At 42.8% G+C, this 17,641-nt stretch overlaps 1 protein-coding gene across 1 annotated transcript in view; it reads left to right on the top strand.

Moving 5' to 3' along the window:
• EPC2 (enhancer of polycomb homolog 2) overlaps positions 1-17,641 on the top strand; it is a 498,893-nt gene that overhangs the window by 288,925 nt on the left and 192,327 nt on the right. The window contains exons 7-8 of the mRNA XM_053712670.1: positions 7,178-7,323; positions 7,430-7,773. Coding sequence (XP_053568645.1) covers positions 7,178-7,323; positions 7,430-7,773 — 490 coding nt within the window. The remainder of the gene's footprint in view (positions 1-7,177; positions 7,324-7,429; positions 7,774-17,641) is intronic.

Consider the following 17,641-nt stretch of genomic DNA (forward strand, 5'->3'; position numbering starts at 1 on the left):
TGTTTCTAATAAGAATATTAATCAGGAAATCATTGTTCCTTCATTATGTCCTAACCCTTCTTCTAAGAAGGAGCGTAGGTTACATAACCTGGAGGTGGTCCGTGCCCTGAAGTTTTACTTGCAGGCGACTAAGGATTTCCGTCAATCATCTTCATTATTCATTGTTTTTTCTGGAAAGCGTAGGGGTCAGAAATCTACGGCTACCTCTTTCTTTTTGGCTGAAGAGTATCATCCGTCTGGCATATGAGACTGCTGGACAGCTGCCTCCAGAAAGAATTACGGCTCATTCTACTAGGGCTGTGGCTTCCTCATGGGCATTTAAAAACGATGCTTCTGTTGAACAGATTTGCAAGGCTCGCATCTTCACACTTTTTCCAAATTTTACAATTTTGATACTTTTGCTTCTTCTGAGGCTGGTTTTGGGAGAAAGGTTCTTCTGTTTAGGTCCCTGTCTTGTCCCTCCCTTTCATTTGTGTCCTGTAGCTTTGGTATTGTATCCCACAAGTAAGGATGAAATCCGTGGACTCGTCATATCTTGTAGAAGAAAAGTAAATTTATGCTTACCTGATAAATTAATTTCTTCTACGATTTGACGAGTCCACGGCCCACCCTGTCATTTTTAAGACAGATTTAGATCATATTTTATTTTTTATAAACTTCAGTCACCTCTGCACCTTTGGCTTTTCCTTTCTCTTCCTAACTTAGTTCGAATAACTGGAGGGAAGGGAGGGGCTATATATACAGCTCTGCTGTGGTGCTCTTTGCCACTTCCTTTTAGCAGGAGGTTAATATCCCACAAGTAAGGATGAAATCCGTGGACTCGTCATATCCTAGAAGAAATTAATTTATCAGGTAAGCATAAATTTACTTTTTTTTTTTAAATTCTAAAAATTTGATACTTTTGCCTCGGCTGAGGCTTCTTTTGGGAGAAAGGTTCTTCAAGCGGTGGTGCCTTCAGTTTAGGTCTGCCTGTCTTGTTCTCCCTCCCTATTCATTCCGTGTCCTCTAGCTTTGGTATTGGTTCCCACTAGTAATTGGAATGACGTTGTGGACTCTCCATGTCTTAGGAAAGAAAACAAAATTCATGCTTACCTGATGATAAATTTCTTTCTTTCCGGACATGGAGAGTGAACGACCCCACCCTTTAGTTTAGACCATAATTTTTTCTAAACCTCAGGCACCTCTACACCTTTGTGTTATCTTCTTTTTCCATTTCCCTATGGCTAAATGACTGGGGGTTATGGGTAAGGGAAGTGACAACAGCTTTGGTGTGGTGCTCTTTGCCTCCTCCTGCTGGCCAGGAGTGAATATCCCACGTCGTGGACTCTCCATGTCCGGAAAGAAAGAAATTTATCAGGTAAGAATAATTTTTTTTTATGCCCTTATGATTATACTGTATTTATAGGTCCTTTTAAGATAACTATTCACTGAAACTAATGAGCCTAGAACAAACCTTGAAAAACAGCCCCAGACTGTTATCCATCTCCTGGCATCCACCTCGCCCAGATTCTTCCATCATATTGACGCTATATGGCCAAATGTATGTGGACGTAATACTAATTGCTTCATTAGCTGCTCAATGCGTAAGTAAGCTGCCCTTGTTGACTTTGGCTCTTTTTGAAGCTGTATTTATACGTCTGAAAGATCACCACACTGTGCAAATACAGATCTTAATGTGGTGATTTTTCACAAGCATAAATACAGCTTCAAAAAGAACCGAAGTAAACGAGGGGTCACTTCCACATTTGACTGCTAATGAAGCTGCCGAATGCCAATGTCTATTGGCAATTTTAGTTATCCTTATTTCTCTTACTTGGTGTATTCAGTCCACGGATTCATCCTTACTTGTGGGATATTCTCAATCCCTACAGGAAGTGGCAAAGAGAGCACACAGCAAAGCTGTCCACACAGCTCCCCTCAGGCTCCGCCCCCCCCCCCCCCCCCAGTCATTCTCTTTGCTGCTCTAACAAGTAGGAGGGTAAAGAGTATGTGGTGTTAGATTTGTAGTTTTTATTTCTTCAATCAAGAGTTTATAATTTTAAATTAGTGCCGGTTTGTACTATTCACTCTGAGGCAGAAAGTGATGAAGATTTCTGCTGAGAGGAAAAAGATTTTAGCATGTTGTAACTAAAATCCATTGCTGTTCCCACACAGGACTGTTGAGTACCGGAGAACTTCAGTTGGGGGGAACAGTTTGCAGGCTTATACTGCTTAAGGTATGTTCAGTCATTTTTTCTAACAAGACTTGGTAGTGCTAGAAGACTGACAGAAATTCCATGAGGGAAGGTAAGCCATTTTCTGAGACACAGTATAGAATGATGGCTTCAGTTAATGGCTTTAATACTGACAGACACTGTGATGGGCTAAATCGATTACTTTATTAAGGTAATCTTATATTTATTAAGCGTTTTAGACGTTGGAAACACTTTTTGGGGACTTTTTTACGCCTGTCTGAGTCTTTCAAACATGTCTGAGCCTTCAGATAGACCTTGTTCTTTATGTTCAAAAGCATTTTAAAGATCATCCAGTGACAATTAAAAATGCTGCCGAAGATGATTCCTTAACGGAGGGTAATGAGGATAGTCCTTCTTCCTCCCCCCACGTGTCTACACCAGTTAATCCCGCGTAAGCGATGCCTAGTACCTCTAGCGCATTGGCCCCTATTACTTTACAACAATTAGCAGCAGTAATGTATAATTCCCTTGCAGCATTTTTATTCAAACTGCCAGTTTTTCCAAGAAAGCGCGATAGCTCAGTTTTAAATACAGAGGATGAGCAATCTGAAGCTTTGGATAATTTATCTGTAGTACCCTCACAAAACTCAGAGGTAGCAGTGAGGGAAGGTCTGTCTGAGGGAGAAATTTCTGACACAGGAAAATTTTCTCAGCAGGCAGAGTCAGATTCCTTAGCGTTTAAATTTAAGCTGGAACACCTCCGCGTCCTGCTTAAGGAGGTTTTAGCTACGCTGGATGATTGTGACCCCATGGTGGTCCCTGAAAAATTGTGTAAAATGGACAGATTTTTAGAGGTCCCTGTATACACTGAGGTATTTCCGATCCCAAAGAGGGTGGCGGATATTGTGACTAAGGAGTGGGAGAGACCAGGTGTACCCTTTGTTCCCCCACCTATCTTTAAGAAAATGTTCCCCATAAACGACCCTAGGCGGGACGCGTGGCAGACGGTGCCTAAGGTAGAGGGGGCTGTTTCAACACTTGCTAAACGTACAGCTATACCAATAGAGGACAGTTGTGCTTTCAAAGATCCTATGGATAAAAAATTGGAAGGATTGCTGAAGAAAATTTTTGTTCAGCAAGGTTTTCTTCTTCAACCAATTGCCTGCATTATTCCGGTAACTACTGCTGCGGCTTTTTGGTTCGGAGCCTTGGAGGAGTCGCTCCAAAGGGAGACTTCATACGATGAGGTCATGGATAGAATTAATTCTCTAAAGCTGGCTAATTCTTTTATTACTGATCCCGCTCTCCAATTAGCTAAGCTAGCGGCAAAATATTCAGGTTTTGCCATCATGGCGCGCAGAGCGATTTGGCTCAAATCATGGTCGGCTGATGTGTCGTCCAAAACGAAACTGTTAAATATTCCCTTCAAGGGGAAGACCCTATTTGGCCCAGAGCTGAAAGAAATTATTTTGGATATCACTGGGGGAAAGGGCCATTCCCTTCCACAAGATAGGCCGTTAAAGGCCAAAAACACGGCTAATTTTCGCTCCTTTCGCAACTTCAGGAGCGGACCTGCAGCAACCTCTGCTGCCGCAAAGCAAGATAACGCTTCACAGCCCAAAGCAACCTGGAAACCCTTGCAGGGCTGGAATATGGGTAAACAGGCCAAGAAGCCTGCTCCTGCTACCAAGACAGCATGAAGGGGTAGCCCCCGATCCGGTATCGGATCTAGTAGGGGGCAGACTTTCCCTCTTTGCTCAGGCTTGGGCAAGAGATGTTCCAGATCCCTGGGCATTATAGATAGTTGCTCAGGGGTATCTTCTAGAATTCAAGGATTCTCCCCCAAGGGGAAGGTTCCACATTTCTCGTTTGTCTTCAGACCAAACAAAGAAACCGGCGTTCTTACGCTGTGTAGAAGATCTACTAAAAATGGGAGTGATACACCCAGTTCCAATTGCAGAACAAGGACTGGGCTTTTACTCAAACCTGTTCGTAGTTCCCAAAAAGGAAGGAACTTTCAGGCCAATCCTGGATCTAAAAATTCTAAACAAATTCCTCAGAGTTCCGTCTTTCAAGATGGAAACCATTCGGACAATCTTGCCGATGATCCAGGAAGGTCAATATATGACTACCGTGGATCTAAAGGATGCGTACCTACATATTCCTATCCACAAAGATTACCATCTGTTCCTAAGGTTCGCCTTTCTGGACAAACATTACCAGTTGGGCCACGACCACTCCCAGAATTTTCACAAAGGTGCTAGGGTCCCTTCTAGCGGTACTAAGACCGCGGGGCATTGCAGTAGCACCTTACCTAGACGACATATTAATACAGGCGTCGTCCTTTCACAGAGCCAAGGCTCATACGGACATCGTTCTGGCCTTTCTAAGGTCTCACGAGTGGAAGGTGAAAGTAGAAAAGAGTTCTCTGTCCCCGCTCACAAGGGTTCCCTTTCTGGGAACACTAATAGACTCGGTAGAAATGAATATCTTTCTGACAGAGGTCAGGAAGTCAAAACTGTTGAATACTTGCCGAGTTCTTCATTCCATTCCTCGGCCTTCCGTGGCTCAGTGCATGGAAGTAATTGGTTTAATGGTTGCGGCAATGGACGTAGTCCCTTTCGCCCGAATCCATCTCGGACCACTGCAGCTGTGCATGCTCAAACAGTGGAATGGAGATTACGCAGATTTGTCTCCTCAAATTCAAATGGATCTAACAACCAGAGACTCTCTTCTCTGGTGGTTGTCTCAAGATCACCTGTCTCAGGGAATGAGTTTCCGCAGACCGGAGTGGATCATTGTCACGACCGATGCCAGTCTGGTAGGCTGGGGTGCGGTCTGGAACTCCCTGAAGGCTCAGGGACTATGGTCTCGGGAAGAATCTCTTCTCCCGATAAACATTTTGGAGCTGAGAGCGATATTCAATACGCTCCAGGCGTGGCCTCAACTAGCAGAGGCCAAATTCATCAGATTTCAGTCGGACAACATCACGACTGTAGTGTACATCAATCATCAGGGAGGAACAAAGAGTTCCCTAGCGATGAAGGAAGTATCCAAGATTATCAAATGGGCGGAGGATCACTCCTGCCATTTATCTGCAATTCACATCCCAGGGGTAGACAACTGGGAGGCGGATTTTCTAAGTCGTCAGACTTTCCATCCGGGGGAGTGGGAACTCCACCCGGAGGTTTTTGCTCAGCTGACCCAGCTTTGGGGCATTCCAGAGTTGGATCTGATGGCGTCCCGTCAGAACACCAAACTTCCCCTTTACGGATCCAGATCCAGGGATCCCAAGGCGGCATTGATAGATGCATTAATAGCACCTTGGTCATTCAGTCTAGCTTATGTCTTTCCACCGTTTCCTCTTCTCCCTCGGCTAATAGCCAGACTCAAACAGGAGAAGGCTTTGGTAATTCTGATAGCGCCTGCGTGGCCACGCAGGACTTGGTATGCAGACCTAGTGGACATGTCATCGGTCCCACCATGGAAACTGCCATCGAGGCAGGATCTTCTAATCCAAGGTCCTTTCAAGCATCCAAATCTAGTTTCTCTGCAACTGACTGCTTGGAGATTGAACGCTTAATCCTGGCTAAGCGGGGTTTCTCTGAATCAGTTATAGATACTCTGATACAGGCCAGAAAGCCTGTCACCAGGAAAATTTACCATAAGATATGGCGGCAATATCTTTGTTGGTGTGAATCCAAGGGTTACTCGTGGAGTAAGGTTAGGATTCCAAGGATATTGTCTTTTCTCCAAGAAGGTTTGGAGAAAGGTCTGTCAGCTAGTTCCTTAAAGGGACAGATATCTGCTCTGTATTCTGTTACACAAGTGTTTGGCAGCTGTACCAGACGTTCAGGCGTTTACACAGGCCCTAGTTAGAATCAAGCCTGTCTACAGACCTGTGGCTCCTCCATGGAGTCTAAATTTAGTTCTTTCAGGAGTTTCAGAATTTTCTGCTTTACAGTGTGATTCACCCTATCTGGTGTTCCATGCAGATAAGGTTGTTTTGCGTACTAAACCTGGTTTCCTTCCAAAGGTGGTTTCTAATAAGAATATTAACCAGGAAATCATTGTTCCTTCTCTGTGCCCTAATCCAGTTTCTAAGACGGAACGACTGTTGCACAATCTTGATGTGGTTCGTGCTTTAAAGTTCTATTTAAAAGCAATTAAAGATTGTTGTGTATTCTGGTAAGAGGAGAGGTCAGAAAGCGACTGCTACCTCTCTTTCATTCTGGCTGAAAAGCATAATCCGATTGGCCTATGAGACTGCTGGTAAGCAGCCTCCTGAACGAATTACAGCTCATTCCACCAGAGCTGTGGCTTCCACATGGGCTTTCAAGAATGAGGCTTCTGTTGAACAGATTTGTAAGGCAGCGACTTGGTCTTCACTGCATACATTCGCCAAATTTTACAAATTCGATACTTTTGCTTCTTCTTATTTTTGGGAGAAAGGTTTTGCAAGCAGTGGTGCCTTCCGTTTAGGTTACCTGACTTGTTCCCTCCCTTCATCCGTGTCCTATTGCTTTAGTATTGGTATCCCACAAGTAAGGATGAATCCGTGGACTGAATACACCAAGTAAGAGAAAACAGAATTTATGCTTACCTGATAAATTACTTTCTCTTACATGTGTATTCAGTACACGGCCCGCTCTGATATTTTAAGTCCGGTTCAAATTTAATTTACAATAACTACAGTCACCACTGCACCCTATGGTTCTCCTTTTTCTCCTAACCGTCGGTCGAATGACTGGGGGGGCGGAGCCTGAGGGGAGCTGTGTGGACAGCTTTGCTGTGTGCTCTCTTTGCCACTTCCTGTAGGGATTGAGAATATCCCACAAGTAAGTATGAATCCGTGGACTGAATACACCTGTAAGAGAAAGTAATTTATCAGGTAAGCATAAATTCTGTTATAGTTGCAATTAGAAATTTGTTTAGTTTTTTTATCCAAGTATGCAGAATGTATTTATTTAAAATTAATAATGCTCTAATTTATTCATTTTTAGCCTCGTTTGGACCAAACCAGTGATTCTTCAGAAAATACAGATTTTTCAGGATTGGCCAGACATCGGTATAGGCATTGCCTTACCACTCTTACTGTCCCAAGACGATGCATAGGGTTTGCAAGGAGGCGAATAGGCCGAGGTGGAAGGTAATTTAATAATCTAATGCCGTTTTTGGTTTTTGTTTTTTAAACCTAAAGTTATTCACAGTGCAAAAAATCTTAACTTCCTTTTACTTTAAAATGTGTTTTCTAGGGTTATAATGGACAGACTATCTACAGAACATGACCCTGTTCTAAAGCAGCTTGATCCTGAACTGTTGTCTAGTTTTTCAAGCTCTTCCCAAGCTGCACAGCTCCCCTCCCTTTTCTCATGGACCAATGCTTCCGATAAACATTGTGAAAAAAGACTTTCTCTTTTTGAGATTCTAAGCAATATTAAATCATATCGACTGCAGTGTTTTCAGCCAAGACCACCACATTTTCAAGACAGTGATAGTGAAGAATGTACCTCAAGAATACTAGGGCAAGCTGTGAACAGTAAAAGAGTTTCTGCCACACCAGTAGCTTTATTGAACACCAGCAAGAATGGCATATCAGGTATTATTATTTTTGATACTTTTTTTTTTTTTTTACTTTTTTCTTTCTTTTCCCCTAGGTTTTGTTTGCTTACAATATTTGTGCATTAAATGTTGCTTTGCAATCAATGGTACAAACAACTGATTAATTGTGCTGAGAAATTGCCACAATTTTTCTCCTGTTAAGTGTAGTCAGTCCACGGGTCATCCATTACTTATGGGATTATATCTCCTCCCTAACAGGAAGTGCAAGAGGATCACCCAAGCAGAGCTGCTATATAGCTCCTCCCCTCTACGTCATACCCAGTCATTCTCTTGCACCTAACTAATAGATAGGACGTGTGAGAGGACTGTGGTTATTAAAATTAGTTTTTATATCTTCAATCAAAAGTTTGTTATTTTAAACAGCACCGGAGTGTGTTGTTTTTTCTCAGGCAGCATTAGAAGAAGAATCTACCTGAGTTTATGTATGATCTGAGCGGTCGTAACTAAGATCTATTTGTTGTTCGCGGCCATTCTGAGGAGTGAGGTAACTTCAGATCAGGGGACAGCGGGCAGGGTTCACCTGCAAGGAGGTATGTTGCAGTATATTATTTTCTAAGGAATGGAATTGACTGAGAAAATACTGCTAATACCCATATAATGTAAGTGCAGCCTTAAATGCAGTAATAGCGACTGGTATCAGGCTGATATGTATGTTTGTTACACTGAGGTATTTCTGGGGAATGGAACTTCACTAAGAAAATACTGTGTACATTTAACTTATATTTGAGCCTCCACTGCAGTGTAAGCGACTAGCAGCAGGCTTATTAGTATCATTTCATAATTTTATTTTAAAACGTTTTACTGGCATGTTAATCGTTTTTCTCTGAGGTACTTGGTGATAAAAAATTTTGGGCATTATTTTTCCACATGGCTGTCGTTATTTATGAATAAATTCAGTTTGCTGAGCTTCCCCACTGCTATAATATGAGTGGGAGGGGCCTATTTTGGCGCTTTCTTGCGCAGTAAGAATTCACTCACAGTCTTCCTATTCCTTCCTCCATGATCCAGGACGTCTCTACAGAGCCCAGGGGTCTCCTAAACTAGTTTTTGAGGGAGGTAATCACTCACAGCAGACCTGTGAGACTGTGCTTTTGACTGTGATTAAACGTTTTTATATCTGTTATCCGTTTTTGGGTATTAAGGGGTTAATCATCCATTTGCTGGTGGGTGCAATCCTTTGCTAACTTATTGCATTTATTGTGAAAATTTGGTTGCTATAACAAATTTGGTTCATTGTAATTCTACTGTGACAGTTTATTAGTGTTTCTTAAAGGCACAGTAGCGTTTTTTTTATTGCTTGTAAATTTATTTCAAAAGTTTTTTCCAAGCTTGCTAGTTTCATTGCTAGTCTGTTAAACATGTCTGACACAGAGGAAACTCTTTGTGCAATATGTTTAAAGGCCAATGTGGAGCCCAATAGAAATTTGTGTACTAATTGCATTGATGCTACTTTAAATAAAAGTGTACATGTAAAGAAAATTTCACCAGACAACGAGGGGGAAGTTATGCCGACTAACTCTCCTCACGTGTCAGTACCTGCGTCTCCCGCTCGGGAGGTGCGTGATATTGTGGCGCCAAGTACATCAGGGCGGCCCATACAAATCACTTTGCAAGACATGGCTAATGTTATGACTGAAGTATTATCTAAATTGCCAGAATTTAGGGGTAAACGCGACCACTCTGGGGTGAGAACAGAGTGCGCTGATAATATTAGAGCCATGTCTGATACTGCGTCACTATATGCAGAACATGAGGACGGAGAGCTTCATTCTGTGGGTGACGGATCTGATCCAAGTAAACTGGACTCAGACATTTCAAATTTTAAATTTAAGCTTTTATTGCTAGGGGAGGTATTAGCGGCTCTGAATGATTGTAACACGGTTGCAATTCCAGAGAAAATATGTAGGCTGGATAGATACTATGCGGTACCGGTGTGTACTGATGTTTTTCCTATACCTAAGAGGCTTACAGAAATTATTAACAAGGAGTGGGATAGACCCGGTGTGCCTTTTTCACCCCCTCCTATATTTAGAAAAATGTTTCCAATAGACGCCACCACACGGGACTTATGGCAGACGGTCCCTAAGGTGGAGGGAGCAGTTTCTACTCTGGCTAAGCGCACCACTATCCCGGTGGAGGATAGCTGTGCTTTTTCAGATCCAATGGATAAAAAGTTAGAGGGTTACCTTAAGAAAATGTTTGTTCAACAAGGTTTTATATTACAACCCCTTGCATGCATTGCGCCTGTCACGGCTGCGGCGGCATTCTGGTTTGAGTCTCTGGAAGAGACCATTAACTCAGTTACATTGGATGAAATTACAGACAAGCTTAGAGTACTTAAGCTAGCCAATTCATTTATTTCCGATGCCGTAGTACACTTAATTAAACTTACGGTTAAGAATTCAGGATTCGCCATTCAAGCGCGCAGAGCGCTGTTGCTTAAATCTTGGTCAGCCGATGTAACCTCTAAATCTAAATTGCTTAACATACCTTTCAAAGGGCAGACATTATTCGGGCCTGGTTTGAAAGAAATTATCGCTGACATTACTGGAGGTAAGGGTCATGCCCTGCCTCAAGACAGAGCCAAACCTAGGGCTAGACAGTCTAATTTTCGTGCCTTTCGTAACTTCAAGGCAGGAGCAGCATCAACTTCCTCAGCTCCAAAGCAAGAAGGAACTGTTGCTCGCTACAGACAGGGCTGGAAACCTAACCAGTCCTGGAACAAGGGGAAGCAGGCCAGAAAACATGCTGCTGCCCCTAAGACAGCATGAAGTGAGGGCCCCCGATCCGGAAACGGATCTAGTGGGGGGCAGACTTTCTCTCTTCGCCCAGGCTTGGGCAAGAGATGTCCAGGATCCCTGGGCTTTAGAGATCATATCTCAGGGATATCTTCTGGACTTCAAAGCTTCTCCTCCAAAAGGGAGATTTCATCTTTCAAGGCTGTCAGCAAACCAGCTAAAGAGAGAAGCGTTTCTACGCTGTGTACAAGACCTTTTACTAATGGGAGTGATCCATCCAGTTCCGCGGTCGGAACACGGACAAGGGTTTTACTCAAATCTGTTTGTGGTTCCCAAAAAAGAGGGAACCTTCAGACCAATTTTGGACTTAAAGATCCTAAACAATCGTTCAAAATGGAGACTATTCGGACAATCTTACCTATGATCCAAAGGGGTCAATACATGACCACAGTGGATTTAAAGGATGCCTACCTCCACATACCGATTCACAAGGATCATTATCGGTACCTAAGGTTTGCCTTCCTAGACAGGCATTACCAGTTTGTAGCTCTTCCCTTCGGGTTAGCCACGGCTCCAAGAATCTTTACAAAGGTTCTGGGCTCTCTTCTGGCGGTACTAAGACCGCGAGGAATTTCGGTAGCTCCGTACCTAGACGACATTCTGATACAAGCGTCAAGTTTCCAGACTGCCAAGTCTCATAAAGAGTTGGTTCTGGCATTTCTAAGGTCACATGGGTGGAAGGTGAACGTAGAAAAGAGTTCTCTAAGGCCACTCACAAGAGTTCCTTTCTTGGGGACTCTTATAGATTCTGTAGAAATGAAAATTTACCTGACAGAAGACAGGTTAACAAAACTTCTAAATGCTTGCCGTGTCCTTCATTCCATTCAACACCCGTCAGTGGCTCAATGCATGGAGGTAATCGGCTTAATGGTAGCGGCAATGGACATAGTACCTTTTGCACGCCTGCATCTCAGACCACTACAATTGTGCATGCTAAGTCAGTGGAATGGGGATTACTCAGATTTGTCCCCTATGCTGAATCTGGATCAAGAGACCTGAGATTCTCTTCTATGGTGGCTTTTTCGGCCACATCTGTCCAGGGGGATGCCCTTAAGCAGGCCAGACAGGACAATTGTAACAACAGACGCCAGCCTACTAGGTTGGGGCGCTGTCTGGAATTCCCTGAAGGCTCAGGGATCATGGACTCAGGAGGAGAGTCTCCTTCCAATAAACATTCTGGAATTGAGAGCAGTTCTCAATGCTCTTCTGGCTTGGCCTCAGCTAGCAACTCTGAGGTTCATCAGGTTCCAGTCGGACAACATCACGACTGTGGCTTACATCAACCATCAGGGAGGGACAAGGAGTTCCCTAGCGATGATGGAAGTCTCAAAGATAATTCGCTGGGCAGAGTCTCACTCTTGCCACCTATCTGCGATCCACATCCCAGGCGTGGAGAACTGGGAGGTGGATTTTCTAAGTCGCCAGACTTTTCATCCGGGGGAGTGGGAACTTCACCCGGAGGTTTTTGCACAACTGCTTCGGCGTTGGGGCAAACCAGATCTGGATCTCATGGTTTTCGCCAGAACGCCAAGCTTCCTTGTTACGGATCAAGATCCAGGGACCCGGAAGCGGTTCTGATAGATGCTCTGACAGCAACTTGGGTCTTCAACATGGCTTATGTGTTTCCACCCTTCCCGATACTTCCTCGCCTGATTGCCAGGATCAAGCAGGAGAGAGCATCAGTGATTCTAATAGCGCCTGCGTGGCCACGCAGGACCTGGTATGCAGATCTAGTGGACATGTCGTCCTGTCCACCATGGTCTCTGCCTCTGAGACAGGACCTTCTGGTTCAGGGTCCTTTCAAGCATCCAAATCTAATTTCTCTGAGGCTGACTGCATGGAGATTGAACGCTTGATTCTATCAAAGCGTGGATTCTCGGAGTCAGTGATTGATACCTTAATACAGGCTAGGAAACCTGTTACCAGGAAAATTTACCATAAAATATGGCGTAAATACTTACATTGGTGCGAATCCAAGAGTTACTCATGGAGTAAGGTTAGGATTCCTAGGATATTGTCTTTTCTACAAGAAGGCTTAGAAAAGGGTTTATCTGCTAGTTCGTTAAAGGGACAGATCTCAGCTCTGTCCATTCTTTTGCACAAGCGTCTGTCAGAAGTTCCAGACGTTCAGGCTTTTTGTCAGGCTTTGGCCAGGATTAAGCCTGTGTTTAAAACTGTTGCTCCGCCATGGAGCTTAAACTTAGTTCTTAATGTTTTACAGGGTGTTCCGTTTGAACCCCTTCATTCCATTGATATCAAGCTGTTATCTTGGAAAGTTCTGTTCCTAATGGCTATTTCCTCGGCTCGAAGAATCTCTGAGTTATCAGCCTTACATTGTGATTCCCCTTATCTGATTTTTCATTCAGACAAGGTAGTTCTGCGTACTAAACCTGGGTTCTTACCTAAGGTAGTCACTAACAAGAATATCAATCAAGAGATTGTTGTTCCTTCATTGTGCCCTAATCCTTCCTCAAAGAAGGAACGACTTCTGCACAATCTGGACGTTGTCCGGGCCCTGAAGTTCTATTTACAGGCAACTAAAGATTTTCGACAAACTTCTTCCCTGTTTGTCGTTTATTCGGGACAGAGGAGAGGTCAAAAGGCTTCGGCTACCTCTCTCTCCTTCTGGCTTCGTAGCATAATACGTTTAGCCTATGAGACTGCTGGACAGCAGCCTCCTGAAAGAATTACAGATCATTCTACCAGAGCTGTGGCTTCCACTTGGGCCTTTAAAAATGAGGCCTCTGTTGAACAGATTTGCAAGGCTGCAACTTGGTCTTCACTTCACACCTTTTAAAAATTTTACAAATTTGACACTTTTGCTTCTTCGGAGGCTGTTTTTGGGAGAAAGGTTCTTCAGGCAGTGGTTCCTTCCGTGAAAAGGTTCTGCCTGTCCCTCCCGTCATCCGTGTACTTTTAGCTTTGGTATTGGTATCCCATAAGTAATGGATGACCCGTGGACTGGCTACACTTAACAGGAGAAAACATAATTTATGCTTACCTGATAAATTCCTTTCTCCTGTAGTGTAGTCAGTCCACGGCCCGCCCTGTTTTTACGGCAGGTCTAAATTTTAAATTAAACTCCAGTCACCACTGCACCCTATAGTTTCTCCTTTCTCGTTTGGTTTTGGTCGAATGACTGGGTATGACGTAGAGGGGAGGAGCTATATAGCAGCTCTGCTTGGGTGATCCTCTTGCACTTCCTGTTGGGGAGGAGTTAATATCCCAGAAGTAATGATGACCCGTGGACTGACCACACTACAGGAGAAAGGAATTTATCAGGTAAGCATAAATTATGTTTTTTTTATTTACCTAATTAAAAAAAAGATGGAGCACACAAACGTTGGAGCTGTTTTTAGATTATCAATCATTGGTAACCAAGTTGCTTTGCTGTGTTTATTTTACAAAATCAATACTTAAAATAAAGTTTATACCTTAAATCTGTTATTTAAACATTTTTACATGACATGTTCAATGTATTAAACTGAATTGCACTTATGGTAAAATATATATTAGTGTGATCTGCTTAAAGGGACACTAAACCCATTTTCTTCTACAAGATATGACGAGTCCACGGATTTCATTCTTACTTGTGGAATTTAACCTCCTGTTAGCAGGAAGTGGCAAAGAGCACCACAACAGAGCTGTATATATAGCTCCTCCCTTCCCTCCACCCCCAGTCATTCCCTTTGCCTGTGTTAGTAATAGGAAGAGTTAAAGTGAGGTGTTAGTTTAGATATCTTCAATCAAGAAGTTTTTTTATTTTAAAATGGTGCCAGTGAGTACTATTTTTCTCAGGGTGAAATCGTAAGTCTATTGCTTCCCAAGAGGAGTGGAGACATCTTATTTTCTGCCCTGATGTTGATGATCTTCGCAAACATTATCTAAGATCCATGATGGTTCCCATAGTGCAGCTGAAGGTAGTGTAAGAGAAATCTTCAGTGTGGAGAACGGTGTCTTGCTACAAGCAGCATTGAGGTATGTTCAGTCTTTTGTTTCTGGGGAGACTTGATGCATCAGAACAGGCTGACATTTTCCCTATATGGGGAGGGGTAAGCAGTATGCACTATATGAAAGGAAATGGTGTACCTGGAATCCCTTTATACTATTTGCCAAGGTATGTAAATATATCTTTGAGGCTTATAAAAGGGCTGGACACTGGGAGCTGCGGTTTGCTTAAGGGCTGTTAACTTTAACACTGGCCTGAGGGAGTGCAGTGTTACGATGTTTTCAGTGTATACAAGAGGGCACATGGCTTTATTTTTTTTTACAAGTCGACATGTTGTTTTTACTTTGCGACCCATGTGGGTCTTAGTCAGGATAGAGTTACACTGACGGTGGGCGGGGCCTATGTCTTTCATGGAATTGGCAAGAGTCCATGAGCTAGTGACGTATGGAATATACATTCCTACCAGGAGGGGCAAAGTTTCCCAAACCTCAAAATGCCTATAAATACACCCCCCACCACACCCACAATTCAGTTTTACAAACTTTGCCTCCTATGGAGGTGGTGAAGTAAGTTTGTGCTAGATTTCTATGTTTATATGCGCCTCTCAGCATGCTGAAGCCTGGTTCCTCTCAGAGTGCAGGGAATGACAGAGGGATGTGAAGGGAGTATTACCTATTGAATACAATGGTCATCCTAACGGGGATCTATTTCATAGGTTCTCCGTTATCGGTCGTAGAGATTCATCTCCTACCTCGTTTTTCAGATCAACAATATACTCTTATATATACCATTACCTCTACTGATTCTCGTTTCAGTACTGGTTTGGCTATCTACTTTATGTAGATGAGTGTCTTTTGGTAAGTATGTTTTCTTTTATTTAAGACACTCTCAGCTATGGTTTGGCACTTTATATGTAAAGTTCTAAACATATGTTTTGTACTTATATTTGCCATGATTCAGGTTAATCGGTATATTTCCTTTCTCTTGTTAAGTGTAGTCAGTCCACGGGTCATCCATTACTTATGGAATATATCTCTTCCCCAACAGGAAGTTGCAAGAGGATCACCCAAGCAGAGCTGCTATATAGCTCCTCCCCTCACATGTCATATTCAGTCATTCTCTTGCAACCTAACTAAAGATAGGTCGTTGTGAGAGGTCTGTGGTGTTTTTTAACTTAGTTTATTTCTTCAATCAAAAGTTTGTTATTTTAAATGGCACCGGAGTGTGCTGTTTGTTCTCAGGCAGCATTAGAAGAAGAATCTGCCTGCGTTTTCTATGATCTTAGCAGTCGTAACTAAGATCCACTGGCTGTTCTCATCTGTGGAGTGAGGTAACTTCAGAAAAGGGGAATAGCATGCAGGGCCCCCCTGCAAACGAGGTATGTGCAGTAAATTATTTTTCTGAGGAATGGAATGGACTGAGAAAATACTGCTGATACCAATGTAACGTAAGTTCAGCCTTAAATGCAGTGATAGCGACTGGTATTAGGCTGACGAGTGTGTGTACACTGAATGTATTTTTCTAAGGAATGGAATTGACTCTGAAAATACTGTTAATACTGAAGTAATGTATGAGCCTTAACTGCAGTAAAAGCGACTGGTAGCAGGCTTATTAATAACACTTCATTACTTTTAAAATGTATGTTCAAAACGTTTACTGGCATGTTAATCGTTTTTTGTGAGGTACTTGGTGATAAAATTTATTGGGGCATGATTTTTACCACATGGCTATCTTTGTTTTCTGCATAGAAACATTTAACTGAGCTTCCCCACTGTTGTAATATGAGTGGGAGGGGCCTATTTTAGCGCTTTTTTGCGCAGTAAAAATTCAGTCACAATCTGCCTACTTCATCCTCCATGATCCAGGACGTCTCTAGAAAGCTCAGGGGTCTCCAAAATTCATTTTGAGGGAGGTAATCAGTCACAGCAGACCTGTGACAGTGTGTTTTGACTGTGATAAAAACGTTAATTATTAAATTGTTATCCGTTTTTGGGTATTAAGGGGTTAATCATCCATTTACTGGTGGGTGCAATCCTTTGCTATCTTAATACATCTACTGTGAAAAATTGGTTGATATATCTAATTTGGTTCATTGTTATTTCAACTGTGACAGCTTTTTGTGCTTCTTAAAGGCACAGTAGCGTTTTTTATATTGCTTGTAAATTTATTTAGTAAAGTATTTCCAAGCTTGCTAGTCTCATTGCTAGTCTGTTTAAACATGTCTGACACAGATGAATCTCTTTGTTCACTATGTTTAAAGGCCAATGTGGAGCCCAATAGAAATTTGTGTACTAATTGCATTGATGTTACTTTAAATAAAAGTCAATCTTTACATGTAAAGAAATTATCACAACGAGGGGGAAGTTATGCCGACTAACTCTCCTCACGTGTCAGTACCTTCGCCTCCCGCTCAGGAGGTGCGTGATTTTGTGGCGCCAAGTACATCAGGGAGGCCCTTACAAATCACTTTGCAAGACATGGCTACTGTTATGACAGAAGTATTATCTAAATTGCCAGAATTAAGAGGCAAGCGCGATAGCTCTGGGTTGAGGACAGAGCGCGCGGATGATGTGAGAGCCATGTCAGATACTGCATCACAGTTTGCAGAACATGAAGACGGAGAGCTTCATTCTGTGGGTGACGGATCTGATCCAGGGAGACTGGATTCAGAGATTTCTAATTTTAAATTTAAGCTTGAGAACCTCCGCATATTGCTAGGGGAGGTATTAGCGGCTCTGAATGATTGTAACACGGTTGCAATTCCAGAAAAATTATGTAGGTTGGATAGATACTATGCGGTACCGGTGTGTACTGACGTGTTTCCTATACCTAAAAGGCTTACATAGATTATTAGCAAGGAGTGGGATAGACCTGGTGTGCCTTTTTCCCCTCCTCCCATATTTAGGAAAATGTTTCCTATAGACGCCACCACACGAGACTTATGGCAGACGGTCCCTAAGGTGGAGGGAGCAGTTTCTACTTTAGCTAAGCGTACCACTATCCCGGTGGAGGATAGTTGTGCCTTTTCAGATCCAATGGATAAAAAATTAGGTTACCTTAAGAAAATGTTTGTTCAACAAGGTTTTATCTTACAGCCC

This window comes from Bombina bombina, chromosome 1 (assembly GCF_027579735.1).
Source record: "Bombina bombina isolate aBomBom1 chromosome 1, aBomBom1.pri, whole genome shotgun sequence".
NCBI lineage: Eukaryota > Metazoa > Chordata > Amphibia > Anura > Bombinatoridae > Bombina > Bombina bombina.